The sequence below is a fragment of the Mirounga angustirostris genome, unplaced genomic scaffold (assembly GCF_029215605.1).
Source record: "Mirounga angustirostris isolate CCGP_5_RB_7025 unplaced genomic scaffold, mMirAng1.0.hap1 SCAF_1, whole genome shotgun sequence".
Lineage (NCBI taxonomy): Eukaryota > Metazoa > Chordata > Mammalia > Carnivora > Phocidae > Mirounga > Mirounga angustirostris.
The window spans coordinates 111587864-111613495 of record NW_026991709.1 but is presented as its reverse complement, the minus strand read 5'-3'; the positions used below and the strand labels follow the sequence as shown (position 1 = coordinate 111613495).

The following is a 25632-nucleotide window of genomic DNA, read 5'->3' as shown; positions in this document are numbered from 1 at the left end:
TAGCATATTTAAAATTTCAGATTCCCAGAAAGAAAATGTGTTTTCAACATAACCACATTGCAGAGTTCAGACACAATGAGCTGTTCTTATGGGGGAATGATACAACCTTCCTGAAATCCAAGTTCCCAGATGCCCGTGAAGGGCCAACCCTGCAAGCAGGTCTTTCTAAGGATAGCAGCCTCAGGCCTGCCATGTTAATTCTTTTCTGCACAGAGGTATATTATATATTTTACCTAAGAAACTAATAACAAATCTGTACTTAAAAAAAAAAAGCTTTGTAGACTGAATTCACACACCATAAGACTGACCCATTTAAAGTGAACAGCACAGTAATTTTAAAAAAAAATTTTTTTATTTATTTGTCAGAGATAGTGCGAGAGCAAGCGAGCACAGGCAGAGGGAGCGCATAGGCAGGGGGAGCGGCAGACAGAGGGAGAGGGAGGGGTAGGCTCCCTGCTGAGCAGGGAGCCCGATGTGGGGCTCTGGGGCTCGATCCCAGCACCCTGGGATTATGATCTGAGCTGAAGGCAGTTGCTTAACCGGCTGAGCCACCCAGGTGTCCCAGCACAGTGATTTTTAATATATTTATAAAGTTGTGCAACCATCACCACAATCTAAATTTTATTTTATTTTTATATTATTTTTTTAAAGATTTTATTTATTTGACAGAGACACAGCAAGAGAGGGAACACAAGCAGGGGGAATGGGAGAGGGAGAAGCAGGCTTCCTGCAGAGCAGGGAGCCTGATGCGGGCCTCAATCCCAGGACCCTGGGATCATGGCCTGAGCTGAAGGCAGACACTTAACGACTGAGCCACCCAGGCGCCCCACCACAATCTAAATTTTAATCACCCCGAAAAGAAACCCCATACCCATGGGCAGTTATTCCCCATTCCTGGCTGCCCACCACCCCTCCCTTGACTCCTACCTCCAGCCCCACCCCCCCCAACAACCACTAATCTACTTTCTGTCTCTGTGGAATAGAGCTATACATTTGACATGTTTTCAACTTTATTTCTTCTTTGATCTTAATGGCTTTGTAAGAAGGTAGTTCAAAAAGTATTCAGAGGTCTTTCTCTTTCAGTGTGTGTCAAAGAGTCATAGTTTGAGTCTGTATGGTAGTCTCCAAATACAGAGCCTTATCAACAGTAATCATCATCAAAATTGGTCTTACTTGAGTTGGTGGCATTTAATGAACTAATTCATTATAAAGGCCCTGTCTTTGCAAACTTTGTTCTCAACTTTAAAAAAATATGTTATACCAGTGGTTGAGGCCTACCAAGAGAGTTTTAATACTTATTACCTGCTTATTGTTTAGTCCCTAAGCATCTGCTTTCAGTATCTTTTTGCTGCAAGATAGATAAGGACTCACGTAGAAAATTGGATGAGGCTGGAAAAGGTAGCTGCACTGTTGACATTGGGATGTAGAGAGGGAAAAAGGTATATATTGTTAAGAGGGAAAGGGCAAAGCATATTACTTTATAATATATGGCTATTTTTTTTACCTTCTCTAAAGTGGGTACAATATGCAAGAATAAATAAGTAAATTTACATGAGAAATTATAAGTTATATTCAAAGAAGTATAAAAATTCCTTAAAATTGTAAAAATTGTGAAGTGTTTTTAAGCCATTATTTAGATTGAAATCTAGTTCCCTTCATTACTGAGGTAGTAGACAAGCTATACTGTACACCGAGAACTGCGGGAAGACATTTGTTTTGTGGTTAAAACACAGAACTTAGTCACCATGAGTTAGGTAGTTGTTAACTAACTTTGGGTGTTTACCTAAATGTCCAAATCTGTGTAAATTCTTACGCTTTTGAAATAGGTTTAATTTTAATGTTAACCCATGTTTGTAGTTAAGATATTTTTGGACATCAGGAATTAATATATGAAATGACTTGTTTTCAGGGACAAAGCACCAGAGCTCATTGTTACCTACTTGCTTGTCTTCCAGGTGATTTTACAGCAAGATGCTGCTCTCCATAGGGATGCTCATGCTGTCAGCCACACAAGTCTATACCATCTTGACTGTCCAGCTCTTTGCATTCTTAAACCTACTACCTGTAGAAGCAGACATTTTAGCAGTAAGTACAGTAAAATTTATTCATGTCTAAAAGCATTCTTCAGATAAAAGCTTTTATAAGTCCTAAATGATAAGACATTTACCTATGAACATACAGGCACGTATACATAGTTGTTATTTGAAAGTGGAGGACCTTACTCATTGTTTTATTGCTTAATATCTAACGTAAGATCTCACAATAAGTACCTGATAAATGTTGCTCTTGAGAGTGTGTGCACTCTCAGGAGACCTCATGCACACATGTATCTACATGCTGTGTATTTGTGTAGAATCTTACTGTTTTTCTTGGTAATTAGCATAGCTCTAATGACTTTGATAACGATATTTTGAAAAATTATATAAGATGCTTATAGAAAATTTCAAGCTCAGATTAATGTTAATGAGAAGGAATGCACAACAATCTTGTCTTTGAGAAAAGTTTTTATAGAACATTGCTCCTCAAAACCTTAGTAGTTCTTTCTAGGTTGTCTTACTGTCCTCTACCCTGGGAAGTGTATATTTTCTGTGAAGCCAGAAAAGGAAGAATTAACTGTGTGTATGTATGTACATCTGTACTCTAGGTACTATGTTAAAGATATGTTATTTTTAATTTCTGGGTACAAATGATTTGCTTAATGACAGTAGGTAGTTCTAGAGACAGAAGGGCCAGAATTGTTGCTGACCGAAGCTTCATGTGGTCCTCAGCCATGTTTCTGTATACTGTGGTAGTTGGGAAAGTGTCTAGGCCTAGTCATTGCATAATTTGGGAGAGCCAGGCTGGTTTCTATATCCTAACTTTTGAATCATAGCAACTCTAATTCATATGAAATTTGTCACCCTCTGTTATCCTCTGTAGTAGGGAACTGTTTGATTAGATTTTTTTCTGGGATAGTGTAGATGGAGTAAAAGTAGAACCTTTAAGGACTAAGAGTCCATTGACGTGCAAATTTTCCTCTAAATTGGTCCCCAGAGTCCTTGGAATATTCTTGGGATGACTTTTGAAATGAAATAGAGGATTTACGGACTGATAAGGGAATGAAGTTCTTGGTGTGTCCCTTTTCTCCTTTGATTTCTTCCATATTCTCCCCTCCTCTTCCTCTGTTGTTTGTAACATCTGCCACTACTTGTTTTCCTTCTTTTCTTTTTACCTGAAGTGGATTTTTATTTTATGGTTCAGCTATGTGATGGGTTAAATAAGTTTCAGTGGCCTGCTCTGGGAACTTAACCAGCTGTGTGATCCTAATCAAATTACTTAGCTACTCTAAGTACTTCAGTTTCTTTATTTGTAAACTGGTATGTTGTAGTGATAAATAAGATAAACTGCTTAGAACAGTATCAGATAGTAGAAGTTTTATCTTTTTTATCTTCATTATAATTATCATTCTCCTCATCCTTCACCCACTACCTCCAACAGTGTATGAGACTGCCTGAGGTGGTTTTTTTCTTTTTAATATAGACACAAAATAAAATATTAGGTATAGAAGTACAATCAGTCTTTGCCAGCAGTGTTCCCCGTGTTTCAGGCAAGTAAATGTGTGGAATGTATGTTGGTATCATCTAGGGAAGGAACCATCAGCATGGGAGCTGCTTAAATGGGGGTCTTTATGCTGACACTAAAGGATGGAAGGCTGACGGTGTAGAAATAGCTGGAGGAGAGTAGATTGTGAAGACATGTAACTAGTAAAAAGGGGAACTAAATATCAAGGCAGAGGAACTAGATGTGGTAACACAAGCGTTAAAAGGAAGTGAGTCAAAAGCCAGAAAATGTTTAGCTCTTCCTTTTAATTAAATAAGAGCATCCTGAAAGATTTCAGTGTGTAGTAGTGTAGTGTGTAGTATTACAGATTTAAATAAATTGGGCATCAGTTTGGTCCATTTTGGACTGGTATTAGGATGCTGCTTTTGAAAAGATAAAATTCAGATGATTTTATTTTTGGCAGTTGAATTCTCCCATTTGTTAATTCCCTGACAACAGTGTTTGTCCAGCCTAGTTAGAGTTCTAAGAGAATATGGAGGTGCTACTATAGTTTGTTGCTGACTTGTCAGTAAGCCCCCTAGATTGTGAGTACTTGGAAGGCAGGACTGTGTCTTACTGCACTTTGTTTCTGGTGCCTAATGAGAGTTATACAGTAAGAAATCAAAAAATGAACCAATTAATAGCTTTTCCTTGGAGATTTAATTCTTTCATATTTTCTTTTAATAGCACCTATTCCTTGGTATTTTAGATTGTTGTTATTTCTGTTAGTAGTTCATCCTCATCATCTCTTATTGATCATTTCTCTCTCTTTTGACCCAAAATGAAATGAGAAATTATTAATTAGCCTTGAGCTGTGTGTCATGATCTTACTGAGAATTAGTATCCATCTTAATGTAGCTTCAGAGAGAGTCAAACAACCCAATTTTGGTTTACTCCCAATCTACCTTTTGATTCTGTTGTAGGGATTTGTCAGAGAATCTGTTGCTTGGTAGGTGGTTATGAAGGCCAGTGGGCAGAGTAGGAGAGAAGCACCCGGTAGTTAGCGGTGTGAATGGATTAGATTATATAGCGTGGTTATTAAGAGCTCCTGCACTGGAGTTAGAATGTGAGTTGAATTCCAGTTCTTCCACTCTTGGACAAACAGCTTAACATCTCTTAAGTTACTTATGAAATGAGACTGTATGAGAGACAGTGAGGGACAATGAGTTAAGAGCTAGAGCTCTGGGACCAGACTGCCTGGGTGAGAATCCTGGTTCCTCCTACTTACTAGAGCAAGTTATTTTCAACATTTTGTGGACGGTCTGTAAAATGAGGATGATAAAATAGTGGCTGACTTTATAGGGTTTTTGTAAGTATTAAATAAATGAACACCTGTCGGGTGTTTAGCATGATATCATAAATGCTCAATAATTGTTAGCATTTGTTACTTTCTAAATTAAATTAAACCTTCTGTTAAGGCTGCTGTTGGAGGAGAGAACTGGTTAAGAAAAGACCTTTTCAAAAGAGGTGGATTAAAACTGTTATATGGCAATCACTGAGGATGGGATTCCATAGAGGAATAACTTTATTTTCTACTTCAAGAATTTTAACAGTAAGCATTCTTTAATTTCATGAGCAGCAGTCCACCCTCCAATACTAAAAAGCACTTTTATGCTCAAGATGTTTCTGTTTGTCTTGTTCATGATAGGAATACTTTTTTCTCTCTTTTTTTTTTTTTTAGATTTTATTTATTCATGAGAGAGAGAGGGAGAGGGAGAAGCAGAAGCAGGCGCCCTGCTGAGCAGGGAGCCCAATGAGGGGCTCCCAGGACCCTGAGATCATGACCTGAGCCGAAGGCAGACACTTAACCACCTGAGCCACCCAGGCACCCTGGAATATTTTTTTGTTTTTATTTATTTATTTATTTTTTAATTTTTATTTTTTTTTAAAGATTTTATTTATTCATTTGACAAAGAGAGACAGAGTGAAGAAGGGACACAAGCAGGGGGAGTGGGAGAGGGAGAAGCAGGCTTCCCGCCGAGCAGGGAGCCTGATGCGCGGCTCGATCCCAGGACCCTGGGATCAGGACCTGAGCCGAAGGCAGACGCTTAACGGCTGAGCCACCCAGGTGCCCCTATTTTTTTGTTTTTAAACAGTGTGATTGTAAGAGGCATTGTAGGACAATCCGTGTTTTGCTGTTAAGGAAAGATGAAGCAATTTCAAAATGGGTCTCGCTCAGTAACAAAACTTACTCCAAGTACGAGTGTTGCAAGTATTATTGTTCAAGGTAGACCTTTTATTTCTGAAATTTTAGCTAAAAGAGTGAAACTCTTCAGGAATGGGAAGTGACAAAAAAAAAATACTTAGTACAGTTGTAGCTTTTCCATTTCCTGATTTTAAAAGTACAGTTTTTTAAAAAGTACTGCCTGCACACATTTGTGCTTTTTCTTTGGTCTCTGTTGATGTGGATCAATTTCTTTATTTTACAGTAGTGTCTTTGGTCTTGGAGAGATAAGTGACTTTCTCAAGTTTAACACTTGAATCAATTAGAGAAAGGTGTTTTAATTAAGAGATTAAATGACACATTGTGATAATGGATGTAAAAAGCTCTTTGTGACTCCAAAGCACTTTGTAAATCATAGAGTACTCTGTAAGTATGAGTTATTGTTACAGTAGGAAATTACCCTGAAGCAGTGTTGGCTTCCAAGTATACTACCAGGCTGATTATCCCAAAGTAACAGAATGGTTAGGTTCAATGACCAAATTCATATGCTCGAATCACACATTTTATTGAATTAATCACAAACATACAATGACAAGTACCGTTAAAAGATGGCTATGTTAAGACACTCAGGATAAGATTGAAGTGAAATGCCAGAGCCATACCACCCAAATCCTGTATTACACATTATTAGTTTGTCCAGTCTCTCTCAGTGCTGCATCAGCTTTCTCTGGTCACAGTGTGGTTACCAGGACCTGAGTTGAGGGTGAGCAAGGGGAATTTAACTTGGAAGGTTTTCAGATCCAAAATTTGCTCTGTTGAAGAGACTGAGGATATTTACATTTGAACACAGCTGTAACTTGCTGTTAACCTGCAGAGCTATTTTTCTGCTTGTCTCTGGCAGATGACACTTGAGTTTAGAATGGGTATCCCCAGTGGGCGTTTGATTGAGGGATGACAAAGCTCTCAATCCATGCTTTGTGAATATTTAAAGTTTGCTTGATCTTTCGTGCTGTCCTTTGCTATTTATACGTAATACTCTTGCTTTGTTCCATCCATTTTACCTATCTTCAAAACACTGTGTTCTGTTTTTCTGTACTTTTGGCCTACTGTTTGCAAAAAGCTATCTTCACTTCTTTTTTTTTTTTAATTTATTTTTTATTCTTATGTTAATCCCCATACATTACATCATTAGTTTTAGGCTATCTTCACTTCTAATACATCATGTAAGCTTCGCCTGTGTTTCAGAAGTTAATTGTTTACTATCTTTGCTTAGTTTTGTCTGTCTTCCTTGTTTCTCTTTTCTGTATAGCAGATTGAACATTCTTAAATAATACAGCAAACTCATTTCACAATTATCATTAGTATTATCTTCGACAATTACAGAGAACCCTTGCTTTGTTTTGCTCTGTTTTGGTAGGGAACTGATAAATCCTGTAGCATAGGAATCTATACCTATAAGGAAGGGGAAAGTTGAGTTTGAATGTCTTCAGTTCTTTATATGGATATATTTCATTGAGTTTCCTTCTTTCTTTCTTTTTTTTTTTTAAAGATTTTATTTATTTGAGAGAGAGAGACTGAGAGAGAGAGAGCATGAGAGGGGGGAGGGTCGGGAGGGTCAGAGGGAGAAGCAGACTCCCCGCCGAGCAAGGAGCCTGATGTGGGACTCGATCCAGGGACTCCAGGATCATGACCTGAGCCGAAGGCAGTCGCTTAACCAACTGAGCCACCCAGGCGCCCGAGTTTCCTTTCATTATTCAGCTCTGGATGAAAATGTCCAGATTATATAGAAAAGAAAATTTCTTTTTTTTATTTTTTATTTTATTTTATTTTATTTTTTTGCGAGAGAGAGAATGAGAGAGAACACGAGAGGGAGGAGGGTCAGAGGGAGAAGCAGACTCCCTGCTGAGCAGGGAGCCTGATGTGGGGACTCGATCCCGGGACTCCAGGATCATGACCTGAGCCGAAGGCGGTAGCTTAACCAACTGAGCCACCCAGGCACCCCTAGAAAAGACAATTTCTTAAAAATGATTTGATGCTGCTTCTTTGTCTGGGGAAAGGCATCTTTTGTAGCTAGGGCCAGAAATCCTGTATATCTCTTCTACTAAATCAGACCCTTTAGAAAAAGTCGAATGGAACTCTGGCTGGAAAATAATCTGATTAGAAAATTCTTTGCTAGGGAATTGTGGGAAAAACTCAGAAAGCAGTAAGTGGTTTAATGTTATAGAATTGCTGCTGTTTAATAATAATTATGTGAAATCAGAATCTAAAGTCATATATGTAGTAAATTGTATATATTCCTTGCTATTTTAGTGAATATACATTTACAAAGTTGATTTAATTGTGTTGAGCTGTGATAGTGGAACAGAATTGTGGAAATGACTACGTAAATAATAAACATTTCGTTTTTAATGTTATGTGTAAATTGAGTATAACTTGATTGTTTTTAATTTTATATTTAGTATAATTTTGAAAATGCATCTCAGACATTTGATGACCTTCCAGCAAGATTTGGTTACAGACTTCCAGCTGAAGGTTTAAAGGTAAGCAAATAGTAATATGTAGTAAAAGCACAGGTATTTAGTAAGGTCATTTTTATTGCTCTTTATTTGTTTAAAGAATGAAAATATTTCTTACTATTATCATAAAATCCTCACATTCATTTGTAAACAGTTCAGACTATTCAAAAGGTATAAAGAAGAAAGTGAAAATCACCTATGATTGTATCATTCTGAACTAGCCACTGTTAACATTTTGGTATGTATTTCAGACCTGTTTTCTAAGATATGTGCTGTATGTCAGGTGTGTGTGTGTGTTTATAGATATATATGTTTGCATATATTTATGTGTTTACTTATATAATGAATCTAAATTTTAACACTAAATAGAAACACACTACTTGGTTTCCAGGCCTTTTCACTTAATTCTCTATCTAGAACATCTTTTCATGGTATTAGAGAAGAATCTGCAATGGCTGGTTGGTTTTGCAATACTGTGAAATACTATGGGTTTTTGAACATTTATTTGTTTAATTTTTCATGTGGATTTTTAGGTTGTCCAGTTTTTTCTTTTATAAACAGTGCTACAGTGAATGTCTCCTTTTTTGTGTATTTGTCTATTTATTTGCATAAGATACATTTCCAGGGGCGTCTGGGTGGCTCAGTTGGTTAAGCGACTGCCTTCGGCTCAGGTCATGATCCTGGAGTCCTGGGATCGAGTCCCGCACCGGGCTCCCTGCTCGGCAGGGAGCCTGCTTCTCCCTCTGACCGTCCCCCCTCTCATATGCTCTCTCTCTCTCATTCTCTCTGTCTCAAAAAAAAAAAAAAAAAAAAAAAATCTTAAAAAAAAAAAGAGATACATTTTCAAATGTAGAATTGCTTTGTATATGGAATACATGTTTAAAATTTTATTATATATTCCAGGTTGCGTTTTGAATGTTTGGAACAATTTAGAATCCTACCAATAGTGTCTGAGACTGTCTTTTTTCCCTACACCCTCTTCAATACTAGATATTACCAAATTTTAGTTATTTGATAAAAAAATTCTATTGAGCTTGATCTTAGTTTTCTGCCGTGTGTGTGTGTGTTTGAATGTATGCATGTGAATGCAAGAGTGAATTGCGCCTGTTGATGCTCTTTGCCCATTTTTATTTAATTTTTTTTTTAAGATTTTTTTTTTATTTGAGAGAGCATGTGTACACAAGCATGGGTCAGGGGTGGACGGGCAGAGGGAGAGGGAGAAGCAGACTCCCAGCTGAGCAGGGAACCCAAAGAGGGGCTTGGTTCCAGGACCCTGGGATCATGCCCTGAGCTGAAGGCAGATGCTTAACTGACTGAGCCACACAGGGGCCCCTATCTGCCCATTTTTAAATTAAAATATCTATTTTTACTGATTTCTAAGAATTCTTTATATACTGGAAATATTAATCTATTATTTGCCATATCATATGTGTTTCAGGTCATTTTTTCTGGTTTGTCCATCTTTTAACTTCGTTTAAGGTTTCAGTAATTTTGTTTATGTAGTTAAAAATTACTATGCTTTCCTTCTACATCTGGGGTGACAGAAAGTCCTTCCCCATTGCAGGATGAATTTTTTATGTTATATAAGTTAGAATACATGAAATTGTGCGTATGTACCACAGAATGTTTTCAGGTTCTTTCTTTCTTTCTTTTTTTTTTTTTGAGAGTAAGGATTTAAAACTTTATATAACAATTTCACATCAACATAACATTTAATCCAAACATAATTTTGGTCTGTCAAATGTAATAATAAAAAAATGCAACTTTATTTTGCACATCGTTTAACTTAATTTTACTTTCCATTGAGTTATTTTTATTGTATTTTTTTTATTATTCTTATGTTAATCCCCATATATTACATCATTAGTTTTAGATGTAGTGTTCCATGATTCAAGGTTGTTCTTTCTTAAAATTCCATAAAACTACTATTATCATTTAGGATGGCAGGCACCTTTGGGAAGGGCATATTAGTTTTTAATTTTTTGAAGAGTTTAAATTATTAAAGAAATTCCCAGCATTGTAGGACTATTGCTCATTGTAAAAATATTTAAACAGAAAGGAAGTATACAGAGGAAAAAGGAAAAGCCTTCCATTACCTCCTCTTCATCTATACGTGTCAATCCTACTTCCCTCTTCAGCGTTAAATATCAGGGTGTTATGTGATCCTATAGACCTTCAGAAATTTTTCTGAATATGTGGTGCTTTTTAGTTCATAAATTTATGAACTCAAAAAGTTCATAAGTGATTACCATTTGTATATATGAAAGGTTTCTTAATTTTTTTTTAAATTAACATATAATGTATTGTTTGTTTCAGGGGTACAGGTCTGTGATTCATCAGTCTTAAATAATTCACAGCACTCACCATAGCACATACCCTCCCCAATGTCCATCACCCAGCCACCCCATCCCTCCTACCCCCCTCCACTCCATCACCCTCAGTTTGTTTCCTGAGATTAAGAGTCTCTTATGGTTTGCCTCCCTCTCTGGTTTCATCTTGTTTCATTTTTTCTTCTCTTCCCCTGTGATCCTTTGCCTTGTTTCTCAAATTCCACATATCAGTGAGATCATATGATAATTGTCTTTCTCTGATTGACTTATTTCACTTAGCATAATACCCTCTGGTTCCAGTCACGTCGTTGCAAATGGCAAGCTTTCATTTTTTGATGGCTGCATAATATTCCATTGTATATATATACCACATCTTCTTTATCCATTCATCTGTCAGTGGACATCCAGACTCTTGCCATAGTTTGGCTATTATGGACATTGCTGCTATAAACATTGGGGTGCACATGCCCCTTGGGATTACTACATTTGTATCTTTGGGGTAAATACCCAGTAGTGCAGTTGCTGGGTCATCGGGTAGCTCTATTTTTAGCTTTTTTTTTTTTTAATTTTATTTATTTATTTATTAGAGAGCAAGCGAGAGAGCGGCAGCATGAGAGGGGAGAGGGTCAGAGGGAGAAGCAGGCTCCCTGCTGAGCCAGGAGCCCGATGTGGGACTCGGTCCCAGGACTCCGGGATCATGACCTCAGCTAAAGGCAGTCGCTTAACCAACTGAGCCACCCAGGCGCCCCCTATTTTTAGCTTTTTGAGGAACCTCTGTACTGTTTTCCAGAGTGGCTGCACCAGCTTGCATTCCCACCAACCACGTAGGAGGGTTCCCCTTTCTCTCCATCCTCGCCAACATCTGTCATTTCCTGACTTGTTAATTTTAGCCATTCTGACTGATGTGAGGTGGTATCTCATTATGGTTTTGATTTGTATTTTCCTGATGCCAAGTGATGTTGAGCACTTTGTCATGTGTCTGTTGGCCACTTGGATGTCTTCTTTGCAGAAATGTCTGTTCATGTCTTCTGCCCATTTCTTGATTGGATTCTTTGTTCTTTGGGTGTTGAGTTTGATAAGTTCTTTATAGATTTTGGATACTAGCCCTTTATTTGATATGTCATTTGCCAATATCTTCTCCCATTCTGTTGGTTGTCTTTTGGTTTTGTTGACTGTTTCCTTTGCTGTGCAAAAGCTTTTTATCTTGTTGAAGTCCCAATAGTTCATTTCTGCCTCTGTTTCCCTTGCCTTTGGTGATGTGTCTAGGAAGAAGTTGCTGTGGCCGAGGTCAAAGAGGTTGCTGCCTGTGTTCTCATCAAGGATTTTGATCGATTCCTATCTCACATTGAGGTCTTTCATCCATTTTGAGTCTATTTTTGTGTATAGTGTAAGGAAATGGTCCAGTTTCATTTTTCTGCATGTGGCTGTCCAGTTTTCCCAGCACCATTTGTTGAAGAGACTGTCTTTTTTCCATTGGATGTTTTTTCCTGCTTTGTCGAAGATTAGTTGACCCTAGAGTTGAGGGTCCATTTCTGGGCTCTCTGTTCCATTGATCTGTGTGTCTGTTTTTGTGCTGGTACCATACTGTCTTGATGATTACAGCTTTGTAATAGAGTTTGACATCCGGAATTGTGATGCCTCCAGCTTTAGTTTTCTTTTCAACATTCCTCTGGCTATTTGGGGTCTCTTCTGGTTCCATACAAATTTTAGGATTATTTGTTCCAGTTCTTGGAAAAAAGTTGATGGTATTTTGATAGGGATTGCATTAAATGTGTAAATTGCTCTAGATAGCATAGACATTTTAACAATATTTTTTCTTCCAATCCATGAGGATGGAATGTTTTTTCCATTTTTTTGTGTCTTCCTCAATTTCTTTTTTTTTTAAGATTTTATTTATTTATTTGACAGAGAGAGAGACAGCGAGAGAGAGAACACAAGCAGGGGGAGTGGGAGAGGGAGAAGCAGGCTCCTGGCTGAGCAGGGAACCTGATGCGGGGCTCAATCCCAGGACCCTGGGATCATGACCTGAACCGAAGGCAGCCGCTTAATGACTGAGCCACCCAGTCTCCCCTGTCTTCCTCAATTTCTTTCACGAGTATTCTATAATTTTCTGAGTATAGATCCTTTACATCTTTGGTTAGGTTTATTCCTAGGTATCTTATGGTTTTGGGTGCAATTGTAAATGGGATTGACTCCTTAATTTCTCTTTCTTCTGTCTTGTTGTTGGGTGTATAGAAATGCAACTGATTTCTGTGCATTGATTTTATATCCTGCCACTTTACTGAATTCCTATATGAGTTCTAGCAGTTTTGGGGTGGGGTCTTTTGGGTTTTTCATATAAAGTATCATATCATCTGCAAAGAGTGAGAGTTTGACTACTTCTTTGCCAACTTTAATGCCTTTTCTTTTTGTTGTCTGATTGCTGAGGCTAGGACTTCTAGGACTATGTTGAACAACAGTTGTGGTAGTGGACATCCTTGCCATGTTCCTGACCTTAGGGGAAAAGCTCTGTTTTTCCCCATTGAGAATGATACTTGCTGTGGGTTTTTCATAGATGGCTTTTTATGATATTGAGGTTTGTACCCTCTATCCATACCCTGTGAAGAGTTTTAATCAAGAATGCCGTACTTTGTCAAATGCTTTTTCTGCATCTATTGAGAGTATCATATGGTTCTTGTCCTTTCTTTTATTAATGTAGCGTATCACATTCATTGATTTGCGGATGTTGTAACAATCTTGCAGTCCAGGTTTCTTAATTTTTATAATGGAATCAGTTCTACCTAATTTACCCAGAAAGGGATTATGAAGGGATACAGATGTCTAGAGTATTGAAGCAGGAGAGCAAGATTCTTATCCCATAGAGTTGAAGAATGAATCTCATGGACAAAGGAGAGTGAGTAAAGCAATAGAAGTTTAGTAAGCGAGGATACAGAAAAAGCTCTGAGAAGTGAGAGGGATCCTAACAGGGTTGTCACTGGGGGCTTTTGGGGATGGTCTTTTATAGAAAGCTAACCAGGGAACTTAAGTCCTTTTAACATCTCTATTCATAGCACCATTGAGCAAGGACTAGTGATAATATCTTCAATGGCTTTACTACCTTTTTAGGGTCCCAGTAATTTTGCTGGTCACATGTAGCTGTTATAACAAGGCCCACTTCAGACACCTAGGACAGGATGGTCTGGTTTGTTCCCTTATCTCTGGTTTCCTTTCATCTCCCACATTTTTGAATTTTGTCATCATGATCCCATGGCCCCCTACCTGTCTCTCCCTACCTAGCCTCACCTGTCCCTTACTCAGTATCATATCCTGGAGAAGCAGTTTCCAAATTGTCAGGAACAAAACGCAGAACCTCCTTGTTTGATAAGGGATTGATGCAGCCATTGACCCCCAAAACATAGCACCTTTTCTCCCATCAGGAAGCCTCTGTGATCTTACTTACCTCAAAACATATTGCCTCAACTGCCACCCAAGCTGAAGAAATACCCTTTGCCAGACTGTTTTCTCAAATCTAACACCTTGATTTTTCTGACTGTAGGCCCTCTAGTTAACTAGCCACATACTTCAGTGAAATACTAGCTATAATGGAAGCTGGTTAATATAGTTTAGTTTTTGCTGTTGTTGTTTTTGTTGTTTTAGTCTGCTTTGTAAAGGTGGAATTCGTAGTGTGGGGAAAGTGGATTTAGAAAATTTGGGGCATTATGAATGACAGATACCCACTACGATGTTAATGGGGTTTTGGAATATAGGTGAGGTTCAGGGGGTGGAGTCCGGAGCCGATGACTAAGACCTCTTTGATGCAAAATGGTGGTTTATTAAAGCACGGGGACAGGACCTGTGGGCAGAAAGTGCTGCTGCACTGGGGTAGTGAGGGGTGGCAGCTTACGTACTATGGGGTTGGGGGAGGTAAGGAAAAAGGGAGGTTTGCAAAAGAACTTTCATGTGCTAAAGAAGACTCACAGGATACTGGAGGCCTTCTCATACATTGTGAAGTTAAGGTTATTTACCCCTCTAGTAAGGCATTAACATTAAGATAGTTGGGAACTTCCTGGAGGAACATTACACTCTACCCACTTCAAGTATCAATCGATGGGCTGCAGGTTATAAAGACATTTAATTGTATCTACATTTCCTTCTGGAAGCTAGGTTATTGATGATAGGAATGCTTTGTTCTTGTAGCTTGCTAAGACATTTGTAAACTGAGGGAGACTCTATAAGTTAACTATTTGTTTTTCCTTTAGGGCAGCCAGGAGTGTCTGAGGAATGTCACACAGATCCCATGGAGGGGGGGTTGTGGGGTGTCAGCTTCTACTTTGTCCTCTGCTTGCCTTCTGTTCCCTCATCAGTGTTACTCTGTAATTTGACTCCCTGCACATCCCCACCCTTAGCATTATGTCTTGATAGCTTTCCACAGCTGCACCTATAGATCTAGCATGTTCCTATTAAGCACTGCATGGTATTCTAATATGAAGGACCATAGTTTATTAGTCATTTCACATTCACAGATATTTTTGTTTCTTTTTTTTTTTTTTTTTTTTTAAGATTTTATTTATTTATTTGAGACAGAGAGAATGAGAGACAGAGAGCATGAGAGGGAGGAGGGTCAGAGGAGAAGCAGACTCCCTGCCGAGCAGGGAGCCCGATGCGGGACTCGATCCAGGGACTCCAGGATCATGACCTGAGCCGAAGGCAGTCACTTAACCAACTGAGCCACCCAGGCGCCCGATATTTTTGTTTCTTATCCACAATTAAGTTATTTCTCTAAGATAGAGGTTTAGAAGTATAGCTGATGAGTCAATGGGTTTGTACATCTAAAATTTTCATAGATACACTAAATTACCTTTCCAAAAGTTTGTACTGGAAAAATAAAACAAGACAAAACCAGAGAGGGAGACAAACCATAAGAGACTCTTAATCCTAGGAAACAAACTGAGGGTTGCTGTAGGGTAGGAGGGTGGAGAGATGGGATAACTGGGGGATGGACATTAAGGAGGCCATGTGATATAATGAGCACTGGGTATTACATAAGGCTGATGAATCACCAACCTGGACCTCTGAAGCCTATAATAAATTATATGTTAATTAATTGAATTAAGATAATTAAAAAAACCGAAAAGGCTATACTGATTTGTTCCCATTAACAGTGCATGAGAATACCCATTTTTCTACACCCTTTTCAACACCAAACCTCATCTATATTCCAATACCACATCATCAGGAGGATGAGACTTTTCTAGGTTTCTTATTTATATACTTTTCAGAAGTGACTTGATAAATAGAGGAGATAATTGATACGGATTTTGGAATATAGGTGAGGTTCGGTAGGGTGAAGTCCGGAGCCAACGACCAAGAAAGAATTCTTGAGACGTATTTGGTGCAAAATGGTGGTTTTATTAAAACACGGAGACAGGACCTGTGGGCAGAAAAAGCTGCTGCACCGGGTTTGTGAGGGGTGGCTAATTATATACTTGGGAGTTGGGGGAGGTAAGGAAAAGGGAGGTTTTCAAAAGAACTTTCATGGGGCGCCTGGGTGGCTCAGTTGTTAAGCGTCTGCCTTCGGCTCAGGTCATGTTCCCAGGGCCCTGGCATCGAGCCCCACATCGCCCCACATCGGGCTCCCTGCTCCGCGGGAGGCCTGCTTCTCCCTCTCCCACTCCCCCTGCTTGTGTTCCCTCTCTAGCTGTGTCTTTCTCTGTCAAATAAATAAAATCTTTAAAAAAAAAAAAGAACTTTCATATGCTAAAGAGGACCTACATGTTACTGGAGGCCTTGCCATTGTCAAGGTTGTTTTTCCCTCTAGCAAGGCATTAAAGTGAAGACCATTGGGAGCTTCCTGGAGGAACATTATGTTCTTTTTTTTTTTTTTTTTTTAAATACTTTAGTTTATTCATTTGAGAGAGAGAGAGAGGGAGCACAAGCAAGGGGAGCGGCAGAGGGAGAGGGAGAAACAGACGCCCCGCTGAGCTGGGAGCCAGAGGTGGGGCTCAATCCCAGGACCTGGAGATCATGACCTGACCTGAAGGCAGATGCTTAACCATCTGAGCCACACAGGTGTCCTGGAACCTTATATTCTGCCTGCCTCAAGTATCTGTTAATGGGCTGTAGGTTATAAGGACATCCAATTTCATCCACATTTCCTGTAGGTTATTGATAAGAATGTTTTTCTTGTTAAAAAAAAAATTGTAAACTGAGGGAGACTTAGGTCCTGCAGGACTATAATCTCTAGAAGTTTAACCATTTGTTTTTCCTTCCCTTAGCTTTAGGGCAACCAGGAGTAGTTGAGGAATGTCGCATATATCCCATCCAGGGGTGGGGATGGGGGTTGTAGGGTGTCAGCTTGTGCTTTGTCTTCAGCTTGCCGTCTGTTCCCTCATCACTATGATTACTAAAAAATTGAAAACCAGATTTATCTCTAAGGAAGCCTTAATAAGCTTAGCATCAGATTTCCTGAGTATAGCTATCAATGGCAAATCTTATTTTCAGCAAAATACCTTTTGGGCTAGATATATCATGATCATCGTATATGATGTTTTTGTAATCTAGTACTTAGTGTATGTTTTTCATGTTGATGAGAAGACAGAGAGGATGAAGGTCATGGGATGCAGATTTGTCCTTGACTGTATCATTCTTAATATCTATTCTAGATAATTTGTACCTTATATGATATGTATCCTTATATATGATTTCTCTTAATCATTATTCTTAAATTAGCACCCGGTGTTATCACTAGTTAACGTCCCACAAACTAGACTTATTTGAAAATTTACTAGTAACTTTTTCCGGATTCTTTCAGAAGAAATGATTTTGTTTAATACAAAGGCTTGAGATTAGAAGAGAAATTTTTTTTTTCTCTAGTGAAGAAAAATGCAAATACTGCAAGGAAATATGGTTGTTTGGATGCCTTATTTGTGATGCCTCCTTTGCTTTCTTTGTAAGGAAGATGCTTAATAGCACTATTGTATTTTCCCTCCCAAAACACTCGATAGTTTTGTGATATGAAGAAGTCTTGGTTAGGCTGAATATACTTAGCTTCCTCACTCCTAGGAACTGTTAACTGTCATAATATCACCTTAAATTTGTAGACTAAAGCAAAGGTTAGAGTTCCTTTTTTAAAGGGTAAATAGGAAATGGAACCATTAAAATAAGAAGTAACACCACACCTGTTTATACATAAAATAGGAATTCTAAAATCAAAAGACATTTTTCAAATGCACGAAGGTATAAAAAGAATGCATCTTCAGTGAATTTTGAGCTTTTAAAATCTTTTCCTGTTAATTTCAAAGGTAGTGATTACTCATTCATTCATTAACTTTATCAGGGAATAGAGTGTTTCATTAGATGTGGAAAATAATGAATTATTTCATTATGACAATTTATTACTTGGAGAAAAAGTGTGGAAGGTAGGGAGAGAGAGTAAGGGGGAGGAGGGCCTGAAGGAAAGCATGGAAAGTCTACCCTCCCATCTTACGAATAATTCCCCAAATCTAACCTTGGCTCTTTTTCTTCCACAGTTTGGGTAGTCTCTTCCATCATCCTTGGACCCACCCACATTATCCTATTTAGTTTCCAACCACATTGTAAGTCAAAGAAGACGAAGATGTCTGATCTCCTAACTCCGTACACTCCCTGCACTTCCCTGTTTCATTACTGGGCATCTTTGTTGTTTGTTCACTTAGTAGTTTTCATTAGATTTCCTTGCTGGCTTTCTCAATTTGATATGGTAAAAGTAATTTTTAATTTTTCTTCCCATGAAAAAATATTTTTCTAATTATAAGCAATATATGCTTACCATAAAAATTAAGATGATAAAGTACATGTATAAAGACTATGAAAATCATACATAATTCTACAACGAAGAGATTATAGTGGTAGACTTGGGTATAACTGAGTTTTTAGAGACCTATTTATGCCTTCATTTTATGTGTTTATGCTGTTTTGCAGCTTCGTAAAATTTGGCAAAATCCAATATCATGGATATCTTTTCGTGTAAATATATTATGCATTCATGGCATCATGCAGTTTTTAAAATATTTGAATTACATCATAATGTAACCAATCCTCTGTGTCATTGGTTGTCATTGTGTTTAGGTTGCTTTCACTTATTAAAAATTATTAAATATTTCAAACACAGAGTAAGGGAATACTAAACATCCTGTATACCTACCACCTGGGTGTTCATATTTTGCATTTTTTAAAAGAAGAAATAAAATGTTACCAGGACCATTGAAACATTTTTTCCCTTCCAAATTCCATTCCCTTATCTTCCTCCTCCTAGATAGTCATTATCCTAAAATTTAGATCTTTCCCATTTATGTTACAAAACATTTTATCTTATATGAATCTATAAACATTGTTGTACCTGCTTTTAAATTTTGTTTATTCTGGTTTTTAAACTTGCTTTTTTTTTCACCCAGCAGTGTATTTGAATTTTATCTACGTTGTTATATTGTCTGCATTCATTTTGACTGTTGTATAATACTTCATTTTATGAATATATCATTTTTTCATTATTTTATTAATATGTAAGATGTCAGTTTTTTGCTATTATATCTTAAAAATCTCTCCTTGTGTATATTAAAATTAGATGTCACTTCACACTCATCAGATTAGTGAAAATAAAGAGTCTAACAATGTCAATGGCCAGCAAGGATATGAAAAACAGGTAGTCTTATATACTGCTGGTATCTGAGTGTCTGACCACTGGAGAGTTTGGTAATAATACCTTTTTTTTCTGAGTGATACCTTGCCATAATGAAATAATTCATTTTTTCCACACTCAATATATTTCTCACTTAATAAATGAATCTGTGATCATCGTCTTTGAAATTAACAGGAAAAACTAATTACCAGTATTACCATCCTTATTACTTTGTACTGTTCTATTTTTATCTGTTTACCTGTGCGATCCAATCCCTTTTTGCCAGTTGCTATTCTCTTTGAATACTTAATACTGAAATAATTTCTGTAGCTGGGATATGACCATTTTCATTAGTAATTTTAAGTTCTGGTCCCCTTAATCAGATTGATAACCAGTTTGTGTTCAACTTCAGTTAACCAGATTATGTTCAACAGTGACTGAGTTATTATGAGAAGTTGCAAATGGCAAACAATGTGAGTAATGAATGATTGAAGGTCTGTTTCTTTTTAAAAAAAAAACACAACAAAACAAAACCATATGTTTTTGGCTTCATTATCAAAGAATTTCTTTTAGTCAGGATTCACTCTTGTTTGCAAAACTGAGGAATTTCTCTGCTGGCTCTTAAGTTTTCACAGATTTACTTTCCGTATTTGTTTCTGAATTCTTTTGCTATCAAAGATTTTGTTAGGAGTTTTGTAATTGATTAACACATTTAAAGCTCTTATGTTCTTAGAGGATCTGTAAAGTACTACAGAATATAAAATATGAATAAATATACCTTACTGACTTGTTTTGATGATTTGTCAATTTAGAAGGTGATCTTAGAGGGTATGTATTTCCAATGTAAGCTCAGTCCACTTAGTTTCTCTAAAAACAACAGGAATTTAATCTTGTTGGATGTAGTAGATCCTACAAGTATACCATAGTCTTTTGAGCTTTTGATTTTTTACTTGTTGGTGCAGTGTTTAGATTGGAGTGACAGTGCTTGACTGGATTTTTTTCTTAACAAGACAATGATGTGGTTATGATGGTCGTGTGGCATGTAACAAATTTACTAAAAGGCATTGTCCACCAGAGGGCACAGTCATTTTGTTTTTTAAAATGTCAAGATATGGTCTATGGAGTGAAGCATTATCTGTGTGTGCTGAATGGGAAACACATAACAGATGTCTTTTCTTCATAGAGCTTGAATATCAGAAAGTCAGAATCCTGACAAACAACTAGTTTTGTGTTAAAACTCAAGGCAATAATCTTTAAATCTTTATCAATTATGTTGTTTTTAGGAATTAGATTTGATAATAGAAAAACCAAAGGATTGTCAACCTGATCTGTTACAATATCTCTTTATTTAACTATTTCAACATGAATTTGAGTGAAAAGGGAATTATTCATCTCCTTTCCAAGCTTTATCCTGGACACCATGATTTATTACCCCCCACCACTCCCTTCATTAGTAAGCTATTATGTCTGCAGATTACTGTGAAGGGGTAAACTTAGGGAGAAGACATTTTTAAATTTACATATAAATGTGAAATTCTATTTGCAATCAAGTTAATCTTATTTTGATCATATAAAGAAAGGTATAGTAGATATTTAACAAGTTAAATTATATTTAGATGGTACAGCCAGTATTCTAAAACCAAGAGGTGATCAGATAGGCATTTGGAATATATTTCCACTTACCCAGTGTGATCTAGGAAACAAAATAGAAAAAGAAAAACAAAACCAAAAAAATCTCCATAAGATAAAAACTTTTGTTTTCTTGTTGTCTGCAAAAATAATACTAGTTACAGTGGACTGGAGCCTGCGCAAAAAGGCTATCCCCTTCAAGAACATTCCTGAAACAAGTGTTTCTAGATGACCTTGTATTAGGTGATACATATATATTCAACAGATAATAATTTTTTGGGTAAGAATTTAACCAACAACATTAATAGTAAAAACAGGAATATTTAAGATACAACCTGAAGTTTTATACTAAAAACCATCTAGTTCATTGACCAGCCTCATGCCCTCATTTTTTTTAAGTTTGCTGTATTTTTAAGTAATCTCTACACCCATTTTGGGGCTCAAACTCATGACCCTAGGATCAAAGGTTGCATGTTCTTCTGACTGAGCCAGCCAAGCACCCCATGTTTTTTTTTTTTTGTAACAACTTTATTGAGATATAATTCACATACCATGCGTTCACCCATTTAAAGTGTATGTTTCAGTGGCTTTTAGTATATTCAGAGTTAGCAGTTACCATCACAATCAATTTTAGAACATTCTCCTCCCCCGCAAAAGAAACCCCATACCCATTGGCAGTCATTCTCCATTTCTTCGCAACCCCTCCAGTTCCAACCCTAAGCAATTATTTATTTTTTGTCTCTATAGAGTTGCCTATTCTAGACATTTCATTTATAAATGGGATCATATAATATGTAGCTTTTTTGTTTCTGGCTTCTTTCACTTAGCAGTTCTTTAAGGTTCATTTGTTTTGTAGCATTATCAGTACTTTGTTCCTTTTGATGGCAACTAATCTATTGTATGCGTATACCAGATTTTGTTTACCTCTGCATCAGTTGATGGACATTTGGGCATTTTTATTTTTTGAATATTATGGATAATTCTGTTATGAACATCAGTGTGCATGTTTTTATGTCTGTTTTTATTTCTCTCAAGGATTCACCCATTTATTTTTAGAGAGAGCAAGCACAAGTGGGAGGAGGGGCAGAGGGAGAGGGAGAGAAGCAGACATCCTGCTGAGTGTAGAGCCTGTTGTGGGGCTTGATCCCATGACCCTGAGACCATGACCTTAGCCAAAATCAAGAGTTAGACACTCAACCAACTGAGCTGCCCAAGTGCCCCTTTTTTCTCTTGAGTATATACTTAAGGGTAGAATTGTTGGGTCATATGGTAACTCTGAAACTGCCAGATTGCTCCAAAGTGGGTGCGTCATTTTCAACTCCCACCAGCAGTGTGTGTAGTTTTTAAGTCCTCCCATTTCTTTGTCAAGACTTGTTCTTAATCTTTTTTTTTAATAGACATTCTAGAGTGTGATAGCACTTCACACCCACTAAATCAAAATGTGGTTGTGATTTGCATTTCCCTAATCATTGGTGATATTGAGCATCTTTTCATGTGCTTATTGGCCAGTCATATATCTTTTTGAAGAAATGTCCATTCAAATCTGTTGCCTATTTTATCTATCTATCTATTTATTTATTTATAATTTTAGGTGGTTAATATACGGTGCATATTGGTTTCTGGAGTAGAATTCAGTGATTCATCACATACAACACCCAGTGTCCATCATAAGTGCCCTCCTAATACCCATCACCCATCTAGCCCTTCTCCCACCCAACTCCCTCCATCAACCCTATTTATTCTCTATTGGTAAGAGTCTCTTATGGCTTGTTTCCCTCTCTACTTTTCATCTTTTCCCCCTTCCCATATGTTCATCTGTTTTCTTTCTTAAATTCCACGTATGAGAGAGATCATATAGTATTTATCTTTCTCTGACTGACTGATCTTACTCAGCATAATACCCTGTAGCTCCATCCATGTACTTGCAAATGGCAAGATCTCATTCATTTTGATGGCTGAGTAATATTCCTCTGTGTGTGTGTGTGTGTGTGTATACACACACCACATCTTCTTCATTCATCAGCTGATGGATATTTGGGTTCTCTCCATAGTTTGGCTATTGTTGATAATGCTGCTATAAGGATCGGGTTGCATGTATCCCTTTGAATCTGTATTTTTGTATCCTTTGGGTAAATACCTAGTAGTGCAATTGCTGGGTCATAGAGTAGTTCTAAATTAACATTTTCAGGAATTTCCATACTGTTCTCCAGACTGGCTGCACCAGTTTGCATTCCCACAAACAGTGTAAGAGGGTTCTCCTTTCTCCGCATCCTCACCAAGATCTGTTTCCTGACTTGTTAATTTTAGCCATCCTGACAGCTATGAGGTGGTCTCTCATTGTGGTTTTGATTTGTATTTCCCTAATGATGAATGATGTTGAGCATCTTTTCATGTGTCTGTCAGCCATCTGGATGGCTTTTTTTGAAAGTGTCTAATCATGTCTTCTGCCCATTCTTAACTGGGTTATTTGTTTTTGGGTTTTGAGTTTGATAAGTTCTCTGGAGATTTTGGATACTAACCTTTTATCAGATATGTTATTTACAAATATCTTCTCCCATTCAATAGGCTGTCTTTTAGTTTTGTTGATTGTTTTCTTTGCTGTGAAGAAGCTTTTTATCTTGATCAAGTCCCAATAGTTCATTTTTGCTTTTATTTCCCTTGCTTCAGGAGATGTATCTAGTAAGAAGTTGCTGTGGCCGATGTTAAAGAGATTACTGCCTGTGTTCTCCTCTAAGAATTTGATGGTTTTCTTTCTCACATTAAGGTCTTTCTTCCATTTTGAATTTATTTTTGTGTATGGTGTAAGAAAGTGGTCCAGTTTCATTCTTTTGTTGCATGTTGCTGTCCAGTTTTCCCAACACCATTTGTTGAAGAGACTACCTTTTTTTCCATTGGATAATCTTTCCTGTTTTGTCAAAGATTAGTTGACCATGTAGTTGTGGTCTATTTCTAGGTTCTCTATTCTGTTCCATTGATCTATGTGTCTGTTTTTGTGCCAGTACCATACTGTCTTCATCACTACAGCTTTGTAATAGAGCTTAAATTCTGGAATCGTGATGCCTGTAGTTTGGTTTTTCTTTTTCAGAATTGCTTTGGCTATTCAAGGTCTTTTGTGATTCCGTACACATTTTAGGATTGTTTGTTCTAGCTCTGTGAAAAATGCTGGTGGTATTTTGATGGGGATTGCATAAAATGTGTGGATTGCTTTGGGTAGTGTAGACATTTTAACAATATTGTTCTTCCAGTCCATGAGCATGGAATGCTTTTCCATTTCTTTGTGTCTTCTTCAATTTCTTTCATAAGTGTTCTATAGTTTCAGAGTATAAATCTTTTACTTCTTTCGTTAGATTTAGTCCTAGGTATCTTACTGTTTTTGATGCAATTGTAAATGGGATCAATTCCCTGATTTCTCTTTCTGCTGCTTCATTATTATTATTATTTTTTAAAGATTTTATTTATTTGACAGACAGAGACACAGTGAGAGAAGGAACACAAGCAGGGGGAGTGGGAGAGGGAGAAGCAGGCTTCCCGCGGAGCAGGGAGCCCAAAGCAGGGCTCGATCCCAGGACCCTGGGTGCCACCCAGGTGCCCCACATGAATGTTATTCTTGACGTTGGATTTACATTTGCCATTTTACTTTTTGTTTTCTGTGTTTCATGTCCGTTTTTTTCCTTTTATTGCTTTCCTTTGCAGTAAGTTAATATTTTCTAATGTATCATTTTAATTCATTATTGATTTTTTTTTTTAAAGATTTTATTTACTTATTTGAGAGAGAGAACGAGAGACAGCACAAGAGGGAAGAGGGTCAGAGGGAGAAGCAGACCCCCCGCTGAGCAGGGAGCCCGATGCGGGACTCGATCCCGGGACTCCAGGATCATGACCTGAGCTGAAGGCAGTCACTTAACCGACTGAGCCACCCAGGCGCCCCATTATTGATTTTTTTTAAACTATATTATTTTGCATTATTCTCTTGGGGGTTGCTAGGGCTTACCATATACATCTTTAATGATTAGAATTTACTTCAGATGAATACTAGGTCAATTTCAGTGAGATATAGAAACATGATTCCAATATAGCTCTTTGTTTCCTCTTTTATATTACTTGTATGTATATTATATGTTATAAGCTCAATGATACGTTGTTTTATTACTTCATATAATTTTATATTTACTAATGCACCTGAGAGAAGAAAGGAGAATAAGTATATATTTATAATGGTTTATGTTAGCCTTCTTATTTATTATTTCTCGTTCTCTTTATTCTTGTGGATTTGAGTTACCAGATAATGCCATCTACTTACTTTAATATGGCTCTCCAATGCATGCTAATTGAAAACTCGACTTTCAGGCAGCAGCTGGGAAGTCAGGATATTATATACGCAGTTTAGTCCCTGTTAGGGAGAAACTGGAAGGTGGGTGTTTTTGGTTATTTACTCTGTGCTGAGCTAGCGGGAGTAGTCACTGGAAATGCTTGTGTTTCCAAGTTAGAGTCATTTCATTGTTTTGTATGTTCCAGGATACTCAGGAGATACCAAGCACTATCAGATCCCAGAGTTAGGTGATTTGGAAGTTAGTCCCTGGGGTGGCAGTTGGAGTGCTAGTTGTGTGGACAAGCTCTTTTCAGGGAGAGGCTGGAGGCTGGTTTTACTGTTCAAGTGACCTGAAGGTAGACTGCAGGGGTTGTGCTCACCAGATCTGTCAAGCTTCTGGGAGGATCTTAGTCAGTTCCCACATTCAGGCTGGTTACAAGCCAGAACCTCAAGCATCACCTGGGAAAGTA

General features: G+C 37.5%; 1 protein-coding gene across 9 annotated transcripts in view; it reads left to right on the top strand.

Moving 5' to 3' along the window:
- Positions 1-25632, top strand: part of RNF13 (ring finger protein 13) — a 160532-nt gene that overhangs the window by 24365 nt on the left and 110535 nt on the right. For 6 of the 9 annotated variants that reach the window (XM_064586401.1, XM_045903567.2, XM_064586409.1 and 3 more), the window contains exons 2-3: positions 1956-2085; positions 8203-8283. In XM_064586401.1, the coding sequence (XP_064442471.1) occupies positions 1972-2085; positions 8203-8283 (195 nt within the window). In that variant the 5' untranslated portion in view covers positions 1956-1971. Of the gene's footprint in view, positions 1-1955; positions 2086-8202; positions 8284-25632 lie in introns of those variants that run through there. The other 3 variants (XM_064586423.1, XM_064586412.1, XM_064586406.1) reach the window with 2 other exon arrangements.